At 38.4% G+C, this 11,605-nt stretch overlaps 1 protein-coding gene across 26 annotated transcripts in view; it reads left to right on the plus strand.

Annotated features, from left to right (window-relative positions):
• The window catches only part of ank2b (ankyrin 2b, neuronal), a 249,205-nt gene extending 237,922 nt beyond the window's left edge, over window positions 1–11,283 (plus strand). For 23 of the 26 annotated variants that reach the window (XM_044182976.1, XM_044182975.1, XM_044182970.1 and 20 more), the window contains 6 exons: window positions 782–874; window positions 1,528–1,611; window positions 1,757–1,921; window positions 4,936–5,124; window positions 5,391–5,482; window positions 7,986–8,338. In XM_044182976.1, the coding sequence (XP_044038911.1) occupies window positions 782–874; window positions 1,528–1,611; window positions 1,757–1,921; window positions 4,936–5,124; window positions 5,391–5,482; window positions 7,986–8,181 (819 nt within the window). In that variant the 3' untranslated portion in view covers window positions 8,182–8,338. Of the gene's footprint in view, window positions 1–781; window positions 875–1,527; window positions 1,612–1,756; window positions 1,922–4,935; window positions 5,125–5,390; window positions 5,483–7,985 lie in introns of all 26 variants that reach the window. The other 3 variants (XM_044182966.1, XM_044182972.1, XM_044182973.1) reach the window with 2 other exon arrangements.
• The last annotated feature ends 322 nt before the right edge of the window (window positions 11,284–11,605 follow it).

Raw genomic sequence — 11,605 nt, forward strand, 5'->3', positions numbered from 1 at the left:
TGTTTTTTGTTGTGCAAACAGGCTTGTGGAATTGCAGAGGCAAAAAGCACTCTTCAGATTTTCACTGGATTATGTTGCATCTCCACCTGTTCAAACCAAGATTTGAAGTTTATACTGTGAGATCATTTGCAGAATAGTGGCTTTCGAGATTGTTCTGATGACTAAATGAGGATTGATATTTTGCATATGGACTTGTTTATGTGTGTTTGACTTTAAATTACAAACATAGAGAGGAGTAGCAGAACTGCAAAGTTTAAATGTATTATTCCACCTATGTCTACCGTATCATTTGCAGAAGTATAATTGGCACTGGTATCCTTGTTAGCAGTTGCAGCACCAGTGTACATCAGCTGTCTGTTCACTGTCAGTCGGATTTTCTGTGCTGCTCCTCATCATTAAAAATACAAACAAACTTATAGTATGCATCAAGATAAAATATATTCATTTTTGATAGCCCTCAAAAATTTTGATTTGAACATTTTGGGGGGGATTCTAGGTGTTAATCAAGGTGTCTGAGACTCCCCGTATTTCGCACACTGGTTCCCATCCTTGCACGTATATTTCAGTTGAAGGTTTTTGCATAACTGTGCCTTCTCTTCATCTCACTTCACTATTGTGTACAGCCATACCATTTTTTATTTTATTCATTCTCATTCCATTTGTCTGTACATGAAATTTTTTGATAAGCGAACATAAAAGTGAGGTTAAGAGAAAAGAAGGAACAGCTGCTGTCTGCAGGACCTCCTATATTGACCCATGCTGGTTGTGTGCTGTCTCCCAGGAGATAGCAGAGGAGCTAGGGTTGCTGTCATCTGATAGCTCAGAGGAGGAGGTGCTGACCACCAGGGTGGTCCGACGCAGAGTTATCATTCAGGTAAACAAGCATGATGCAGCTGTGCAGCCCCAGTGCATCGTGGAGTAATGCAGGGTTAGTGGGTAGAAGAGGTTTAGTGCTTCTTGGTGGGTGACTTACTTGGTAAAGCATACACTACAGAGTGTCCCACACTTATTACATTTGCTTGGCACAATAGTTTCTAAGTTTCTAAGGGTGGAAGTGTACCTCTGAACCACATTTGTTTTTTGTTATTTTGTTATTTTTGTTCTTGCGTCTCACCTACTTTTAATTTTTTCATGTCTGTCATTTTCTTTCTTTCATGATAGAAATGATAACGATTTAATATTGAAAAATTAAAGCCATAATGTGTAAAATTGTAAAATGTCCGACTTTGGCACCCCTCAGTGGTAGTGTCAATAAAGAGACTGGAAGACAGCAATGCAAGACACCAATTTCACCAGAATTGTATCATTTTGCTTACAAAAACCCCCCAAAACTTATGCCATCAGACTGACTTGAAAGATTCTATAATTGCATAAAAATTCTACACATAGGGGCTTTAAAATAGACTGTAGATTTGGTAGTGTTGGTCATGTTGGGTTGATTTATATCATGTGCTTGAAATACATGGCAATAACATGTTGGTGATTGTTCCCTTATGAATTGGTGGTATGTGTTTTGTCTTTTTACAGGCCGATAACCTACCAGATATCCCACCACAGACTGTAACAGAGGAGAAGTACACAGATGAGCATGGCAACATGGTTGTTAAGAAAGTAAGGGAACATTCAACATCAGACAACATCAAAATATAAAAAAATACACTTAAAATAGTGCTATTCCTTGACCTACATGATGAAAAATGTTAACCAAGTTACAGTTTTTACAGCAAAGTTAATCTCTTTCTGTCTTGTCCACCAGATCACACGGAAGGTGATTCGTAAATATGTGTCAGCAGATGGCATGGAGACACAGGAAGTGACCATTGAGGGATCTCACCAGGAGACGGTGCAGGTCGAGGAGGGAGACGCAGTCTCCAGAGTGGTGAAGAGAACTGTGCTTCACAGTGAGGGAGATCAGAAAGAGGTCAGTGTCTACTGGCTACTTACTACTACTCATATGGTTTTAACACTTTACTCATAACCATATTACTTGGTTTCCATTATGTGATTTATACACAATGTATGTAGTTTATGAAAATAATTTATTGCTATTAATCCTTGAAAGTATGTTAGTTATCTAATCCTGCTATTGTTCATTGCATCTATGAGACTGTTTTTTTTTTTTTTTTTTTTTTTTTTACATTTGCTCATGAAGAGAGTTCTTTTGCTGCATTCAAGAGTTGTATGAAGTTTGGAAATGCCAACTTCTGACTCAAACAAATGCAAAGCTGTGGCCAGAACACCAAGAAAAAACAGCCCACTGAGGTTTCAAAGATGCACGTCACCTAATAGTGAAACACACTGAAACAGCATCCATCAAAAATACCTGTATGGCATATACACATATATATGTACTTTGCTGGTAAGGTGGAGTTAATAAGATCTGATATCACACCCAATCCTGCCTTTTTAGATGTGGATCACCCACTCTGGGATTCTTTGAGCAATTTTTCTGCTGTTACTCTGACTGAACTCGCAGACATCATGAGAGTGTCCTCCAGCCCTCTGGACAAAATCCCAACTAGGTTTTTATTGGAAGTTATGGATTGTATCGTGCCCCTTTTACAAATTATTTTTAACAGCTCGCTGTCTACTGGCTGCATCCCTGATTTCTTTAAAACAGCTTGTGTCCAGCCAGTCCTAAAAAAACCTGGGCTTGATAACACCCTCCTGGATAACTATCGCCCAATTTCCAAACTGCCTTTTATTTCCAAGTTTCTTGAAAAACTTGTTTCTAAGCAGCTTCTTGCTGCTGTGGAAAACAATAATACCTTTGAAAAGTTCCAATCTGGCTTTCGTCAACACCACAGCACTGAGACAGCCCTCCTCAAAGTCACCAATGACCTTTTAATGATTGCAGACGCAGGCATGTGTTCAATTCTTGTGCTGTTGGACTTAAGTGCTGCCTTTGATACAATTGATCATGGCATTCTTTTAGATAGACTGAGGCACTGGTTGGGCATATCTGGCACTGCACTAGACTGGTTCTCATCTTATCTGTCCAATAGGAAATTCTGTGTCAGCATTAATAACTTCATGTCATCCTTTTCCCATATCAAGTACAGTGTGCCTCAAGGTTCAATTCTGGGACCAATACTGTTTTCCTTATACATGCTTCCCTTGGGTGATGTAATCCGCAGACATGGGATTTCTTTTCATTGTTATGCGGATGACACACAGCTGTACCTCCCTGTCAAGCCCACTGACCTTAGTATGCTGAGTTCTCTGCAGGACTGCCTGTCTGACATAAAAAATTGGATGTCGAAAATGTCTTCAGCTCAACTCAAATAAAACTAAAATCCTTGTTATTGGGCCCCAACACATCACTAAAGAAATACTGCCATCTACTGGTAACCTGTCACAACATATCAAGCCTGTTGCAAGAAATCTTGGTGTCCTGTTTGATAGCAATTTATGTTTTGAGCAACATATCAGTAAGCTTGTCCAATCATGTTTTTATCGCCTCAGAAACATTGCAAAAATCTGATCTATTTTAAATCTTAGTGATGCAGAAACTGTTGTGCATGCTTTTATCTCCTCACGCCTTAATTATTGTAACAGCCTGTTCGCTTGTTTTAATCAAAAAATTTTGACACGACTGCAGACTGTACAGAACTCAGCTGCTAGGCTGTTAACCAGGACCAAGAAGTACGACCGCATCACACCTGTTTTAATTGGCTTCCTGTTGGTTTTAGGATTGATTTTAAGACCTTGTTTATTACTTTTAAGGCTCTTCATGGCTCCAGACTGTATTTTAGACCTTGTAATCCCTTATGAACCTTCACGTAGTTTGAGATCTTTGGACAGGGGTCTCCTGTCTGTTCCTGAGTCCAGGTTGAAAACTAAGGGGGACAGAGCTTTTGCTATCAGGGCCTCGAGGCTCTGGAACAACTTGCCCGAAGAAATTAGGTTGTCTGAGTCAGTGTCTTCGTTTAAGTCTCTTCTCAAAACACATTTTTATCAGAAAGCAGATCCTGGTTTTACCTGAACTGGTTGTTTATTTTATTGCTTTTTTGTATTTAATGTATTTTATTTCTTTATATTTCATCATTCACTGTGGTATTTTATTTATCTTGTTGTGAAGCACTTTGTATTTTGTTTTGATAAGTGCTCTATAAATAAAGTTTTATTATTATTATTATTATTATTATTATTATATAAGACAAAATCAAAATGTAAAAGGTAAAATGTAAAAGCATATTTAGTTGCCAAAGTTCAACACAAACTAGCTAGCTAATGTTGCTAACTATCATCACTAATACATATGGATACATTACATTACATTATGTTAAACTGCTTTGAGAACATTTTATAGGTGTGCATGCATTTACTGGTCTGTCTGACAAAATACTAGCTGAAAATTTCTCACTTTAAATGGAATGCAGCATTCATCAAACAATAACCGATGTTATTTCTAATTTCTGTTTTTATTTCTAATGTGTGCAAATCAGTATCTCATCGTTATTCAGGTTCCTAAGTCTCAAGTACTCGGTTAAGTATAATTAGCATTGCCTCGCAAACAATTAGAATATTGTTATTGCTAGCTTTGCTATCAGGCAAATGTCTACAGCCATGCTAGCAGCTCTGTGAGGTTGTACTTAGACACAGCAGTGCTTTGAGCTAAATGCTAACTTCAGCATCATAACATCCTCACAATGATAATGCCAACATGCTGATGTTTAGCAGGTATAATGTTTACCATGTTTAACACCTTAGTTTAGTGTGTTAGCATCCAAAAATGAGCTAATTAGTACTACTACAAAGCACACCTGCAGCTGATAGGAATGTCATTCCTTTTGCAGGTATTTGGCCATAAAAGTATTGGATATATTGATATTTTGACCCAATGACAGTACTAGATAAAACATAAAAGTGCATACTAAATTATACATAGAACATAACAATTGGTGCCTTGACATCTTGTCGTCTTCTCTCCAGTTGACCTTCTCGGAGCCCCTGGCCCTGGGTACCGCCACATCATCAGAGTTCGAGGTGGAGCCAGTACATGGTCGAAAGGTCAGCAAGGTTGTCAAGACAACGGTGGTGAGAGGCGAGAGGATGGAGAAGCAGACTGGAGACCCCTCACTTGCTGCAGATCTCCCCTCGGCCAGAGAGGACTTTGAGAAGGTCAGTGTGTCCAAACTAGAAAAATTATTGAAGATTTTTCTATCAAGAGCTGATTTCACACATTTACTAGGTATTTTGGAGATTGTGTGGCTGTGGCTTGTGATTCCAAAATCACAGAGTATATCTTTAAGTTCTTCAACTACATGCTAATACATTTTTTTATAACTTGTCAGTAACTACTGTTGAGCAGATCGTTATGTCAGGTTTCTAGTGTTTGTCTTTCCTCCTTCTGATCCCTCTCTCCTCCTTCGTTCTTTCCCCTCCAGGCATTGAGTTATGCTGGAGGCTTTGGGAAAGTGCTCCTGCCTCATGTAGTAGAGAAAGAGATTGTGCAGGACAACGGTTCTGTGGTTAAAAGGTTGGACAGCAGCATGGGAGTGTGTAGAAATGACCACGAGTAAACTGGCGGTTACTAAGAGGGCATTTAGCAGAGCTTAACATGGAAGCATGGTGTGATTGCACTCTATCTTCTAACCTTTAATGTTACTGTCCAAACTTTGATTTTGACTTGTACTTTGTAGGGTAAGTGGCAATTAGAAGATTGTCAAAGGAACATTAGATTCTTTTTACAACCTGGGTATTTTTGTTGTTTTGGCCATTATTCTCAGTTCAATGTAAATATTGTACTCACCAGCTGAGATCTGGGATGCAGGACCACTGTTAGACCCAACTTTACAAGCAGTTAGAAAGGTTTTTAAACTACTATTTGTACAAGTTTGTAGCATCTTTCAAATTCCTCTGATAGCATACGTTTTTGTTTGTAGAAAAATGAGACAATCCCATTTGAAATGGAGCAGTTAAAGTGTCCCTGAGTAGAGCCCTGCACGGGCCAAAAACTCCAGCCCAAGCCCAGCCCTGGTTCGGGGTGTTCAAGACCTAACCCGCCTCCACCCAGACAAAGTCTGCAATTTTTCAGCCCGAGACCGACCTTGGCCCGAGCCCAACACTGACAATCATGCCCACAAATATTAATACAAACTGTCCATTACAGAGAAGCATAAGCATGCAGAGGAGAATAATGTTCTCTGCACGTATATGGGCACAATGAAAGGAGAGAAGTTAAATGAGCCCGAGCCGACCCAATCCCGGTCTATTAAAAAAAAAGCCCGGCCCGTTGGTTTGCAGAACTCTATCCCTGTGTTGCATTGCTGTCTACCACAGTGTCATTCTATATACTACCACTGGGGGCGCCAAAGCTGGGAAAGTCCCCAGTTTCTGTATATTATCTTATCCACTCAAAAGTTTTAGCCAAACTGTAAATTATCATTAGATGTTGCAGATCTACTTCCTGTGCACTTACTATCATTCTCATCGTAGTTGTGTGTGAACGTGCAGTTTTAAAGCACAGTGTAGAGTTATGCCTCGAACTTTCTTCATATTTTTTTAGATATGATAAATGAGCTTGTGTACATCCTGTCTGCCTGGTCATGTGATTGTGTCATTGACTCCATTGTAAAGGTTGAAAATATATTTATAAGTAAGTCTGAAGTATGAAATGTGGACAAAGTTGCATGGTTTGTGTTCAATTTCTAACATGCCATGTTTGCAGACACTGGAATCTTAACATGCTCACATGTAAATGTCAATAGTCAGGCTCAGCTCATCCTCTGAATATGACAACAGTGAAAATGCTTGGTTTACGCACGTTAGTTTAGTCTAGCATGGAAACGTTTCCAGTGGGTGAAGAGTTAAAGAGAACAGGGCAAGTGTGGAAGTCTGCAGTTGGTAATATCGAAATTACATAATTTAATCAAACTAAAATTTCATTTTTCATTTGAGTGCACATGATGTATGACGAAATCAAAATTCTGATTTAGAAAATCCAAATTATATTTGAATTCTAATGTTTAAAATGAAAGAGGCCATTTTCAGTTGATTTTTACAAGGTATTAGCTCAAATTTTAATATAGTTAAAATTTGAATAAAATCTAGTTGGCTTTTATTTTACCATTAAGTTTGATTTCATAATTGTACTTTTCATTACAATGTCTTTATCTCTCAGTATCAGCTCTATCAGCTCATTCACACCAAAGCAACAGCTAATCACATAGCTGGGTCTGGTCATTGGTCAAAATTGAATTGTAAATAAAAACAGAAAAATGCTGGAATGAAATGAAAATATTTTTTATTGTAAAAATGAACAGGATAAATTAACATTTCATAATAATACGCTCAGTTTTAAAAATGTATTTCACAATTTCATGGTTAAATATTTTGTCTTTATTTATTCATATAATTATATATTTCATATTGTCTTTGTTTATTTATTTAATTTTGAACACTTGTGGGCATCAAAAATGGAAAATGGGTGTGTTTTCCTGTTTTCATTTTGAGGTAGATCATCTAATAAAGAAGAAAACCAAAATCAAAAAGTGTGTTTTTTATTTACGTTTTTTTTTATTTAATTTTTTAAATTTAAATGATTTGATTTAATTTTTTAAAATATAATATAATAATTGAATGAATGGATGATACATGGAACAGTTTCACTATCATTATGCCAGTGTTTTGCTTTGGAGTACCCTGAAAATTATTTGTCAATGGAGTTTTCTTTTCATTCCAACAGTAATTATCCAATGTAATGTGTTATGTAATTATTTAACAATGCAATTTCAAACATGAAAAGAATTTTGTATTACATCATGTGCACATGCATGGGAAATGAAATTTGATTTGATTTAATTTTAATATTGGCATGCCTGGATAGTGACTACTGAAATGTGGCCTATATAACCCCTAAGAGAGTGAAGCTGGGGGTGACCAGTATCTGCTCAGTCCATGCCTGTAAACATGGCCAGGGACTGACAGTCCATCAGTGTTAGCTTGGATGTGATGTAACTCTTCTTTTTGTGTTCCCACAGAAGCCAGATGCGTAAGTCGCGAACCCAGAAGAGGACTGTGGTGAGGGATGCCCAGGGGAAGCGCGTGCACCTGGAGCGTCTGGATGACAACCCAGACGCCGTGCAGCCCGACGCACTGCAGCAGCACCTGCACCGACTGGTCCAACACTATTGTGAGGACAACCAGGAGGAGGAGGAGGAAGGAGACAAGAAGTAGGAGGAGGAAGAGCACTGACTGAGCAGCTGCTTCCACAGGTCCTCTCCCTTCATCTTCCACTGAAGCCTTTGGTGACGTATGCTTCCTCAGATCAAGATGTTCCATATCCCCTTCTTGTTGTCCTCGCTGATGACTGGATTAAAATATTTCTTTCTTCCTCTTTTTGTTGACTAATGGAACAGTAGTTTTGTGTTTTAACACTTTTCCTTCCTTCACATTGTGTTTCATTTGCTCTTTTTGTGACCAAAGATTGCACCCTTCATTTTTGTCAGATGATGATGATTTACCTTTTGTGGTGTGGTTATGATACGACTCACCAAAGGTGGATTAAAGTCAACGGGGCATCTTGGACATTTCGCCTCACGCACGGGCCTCTTCTTGAAGAACTCTTGTAAACATTTGTACATAGAGGAGATGAAAAAAATCATGCTTGGACTGGGGATAAAAGTCAGAAAAATTCAAAGCATTTAATACATTAGCCCTCCTAAACCTGCTGTACATGCACCGATTCAGCTGGAGAATGGCCACCGTACAGATGAGATTAATGTTACATAGAGAACAAAGTGGGAGGAGTGAATGTGTGTATCATCATGGACTCTTTATACAACCAAACATCACCCTGCTGATCTGTTTGCAAAGGCTGTGTGATCACACCTTTTGTCTTCCCACGATGCATTTGCCCACTTTCGTTTATGTGTCTGTGCTTCTAATGTATGTTGTGCATTCACATTTCATCTGTCACAGAGCTGCCACCTCTGTGTGTATATATAGTGTGTCTCTTGAGAAAGAAGCAGCTCCTCGTAGCTCCCGTCGTCACCCTCCAACTTCACATGTGCTGCTTCTCCTCACCTCAAATTGCAGCTGTGCTCCTATAATTGTCCTCATCGAGCCTTTTAAAGGATAAGGCTAGCTATATTGTTCTTGTCAACAAATCCCATGTGCAGAGCCAAACCAACAATGAATGTATCTACTAACAAGTAAGTATTGTGTGCATATCAAAGCCTGATAAGTCTTCTTCCTCTGTGCCATAGAGCTTCATTGTTGTCGAAAAACTATTAAACTATTAAAAACACATCAATGAGCCACACTGTTGCACTGGGTGACATGTTCCTTCATTACCATGAACATATTTAGTTAAAATTAGTGGACATGTTTAACTTAAAGGTGCACTTCACCTGTTTCGCATGTGAAAGTTAAATTACTTGTCATTGTTAGTAAAACCCAGCCAGTAAAAACAGTTGTATAGTTCTGTGGCTCTGGAAGAGCTTTGCCTTTTTTGTATTTATGTCTTTTGAGTGGAGGCGCTTTGTCAAGTCTGAGAAAATAACCCTGATGATGTCATTGTGATGTCATCAGGTTATCTCAGCTGGGGGGTTGGAGACTAACAGGAAGCCTGTGTTACAAGCTGTAGGTGTGTTTGTGCTGGCTGGTGTCAGGCAAGGAGGGTCTAATAAAAAGATGCAATTGAGTTGCATTATGGGAAATGTATTGATCTTTGGAGTTTGACTCATACTAGGAACTACGAGTCAGGATATCTTGGCCTCTACTGCTTCAATTTTGACCATTCCTGTCTCTCACAAGTCCAACAGCTTTATGGAAGTGCTAAAATGAATGGAGTGATGTTTAAGGTCATAAAACATCCTCTTCTAATGAAGGATAACAGAAGAGTCTTTTCTTAGAAGATTTTAGCTTGTCGTTGCTGCCCTGTTGTCTTGCACCAATTTTGTCTGGCAGTTCTATTCAATCATGTGTGATGCTGCAAATCAATCGCTGTGTGTCGGGCAGAAACTATATTTTGGTGTGAACATAATGTCCAGTTTTTCCCTAATACATTTAGGCTTTTTAATTAGTTCTGCAAATTATGAGGCGTTCACATCATAATCTGTCTATTCAATAATGAAACAAACATCAAACATCACTCTAGCTGATGCTCATTTCACAAAAAATGTGTTTCATTGGTTCCTCACATCCTCAGTAATGAATGCAGTTAACGGAACTGGCACGTACCTACTGACCACTGTAATTTATTTTGACTCAATCCCAGATACACCGTCCTGTTGCCCCAAATACTCACTAGGGCACCAACTGTGGATTAATCCACCGCTGAAAATAGTCCCCAACAAATGCTCTATGTCTTCCTTTTTGAGTAACAATTGAAAAAACTACAGTAACCAGCTGTTTTAGGAAATTACTGAGCCTTTTTAAAAGATGAATATATATATATATATATATATATATATATATATATATATATATATTTGTGAGATTTAGATCTTCAGTAGGAACCAATGGGCTTGGATCTGATAGCCACAGACAGGGTAGGGAAGTCAGAAAGTAGTGAGAAACGGACTAACACATTGTTGATTTTGGTCTTTTCGTGGGGTTTGTTGACAATAATAAAATATAGAATAACACCAGACTTATCCTTTAAGTTTTTAGACACCACCCATAACATAGGGATGCTTTGCTTTAATTGCTGTTGCTGATTTGACTTTTTCTTGTCTGCTATCACAGGATTGACACATCAACTTAAAATCCAATAAAAGGCTGACTTCCACTGACTTCAGTTATCACATACGAACTTCCTTATTTATTTTTTGCCATCCATTTGTGATCCCTGTATACTCCAGCAGTTGAAGCTGAGAGTGGTGTGTGTGTGTGTGTTTGGGTGGGTGGGTGTGTGTTTGAATGTGTTCTAAAACTAAAAGTAAAAACAAATGAAGATTCTTTTGCCATCGTAGACAAACAGGATTTGATTTGAAAGCTGGTTGAATTGTGTACAGACTGATAAATTATGTTTGGTGTTCATCTACAGTTGAGACTTTATCTATGTAACAATACGATCCTCACGTTGCCAATTACTTTAAGTGTGATCCAATGGAAGAATAAAAGAAATGTCAAAAAGAGACCATTGATTTGATATATGAGCATCTTGTTTCCATTGTGATAACAATATATACATATTAACAGTGCAAATATCTATGCGGGCATGTATGACGTTATCAAATTATTACTAAAAAATAAACCTGAAACGCTAACAAGGCATAGCAGCTGCAGTGTGTAGCCTACATGGCAGAACAATAAAACTGTACATGTGTCAAATGTGAAGTGATGTCGTTCTTTTCAACAGCAGCTGAAAGGAGTTCAGACTTCCAGACGGCAGCGGCGGACGGCCGTCCACCATTGAGTCTGGTTCTGTCCCAGGTTTCTGCCTCTTAAAGGAAGTTTTTCCTTGCCACTGTCGCCAAATGCTTGCTCATGGTGGGATTTGTTGGGTCTCTGTAATTAATATTATAGAGTACGGTCCAGACCTGCTCTGTAGGAAAAGCGCAATGAGATAACTTCTGTTATGAATTGGTGCTATATAAATAAAAATTGAATTGAATTGAACTTTGCAGTTAAGTTTTGGACAGTGCAAGACTAT

This window comes from Siniperca chuatsi, linkage group LG22 (genome assembly GCF_020085105.1).
Source record: "Siniperca chuatsi isolate FFG_IHB_CAS linkage group LG22, ASM2008510v1, whole genome shotgun sequence".
NCBI classification, from domain to species: Eukaryota; Metazoa; Chordata; class Actinopteri; order Centrarchiformes; family Sinipercidae; genus Siniperca; species Siniperca chuatsi.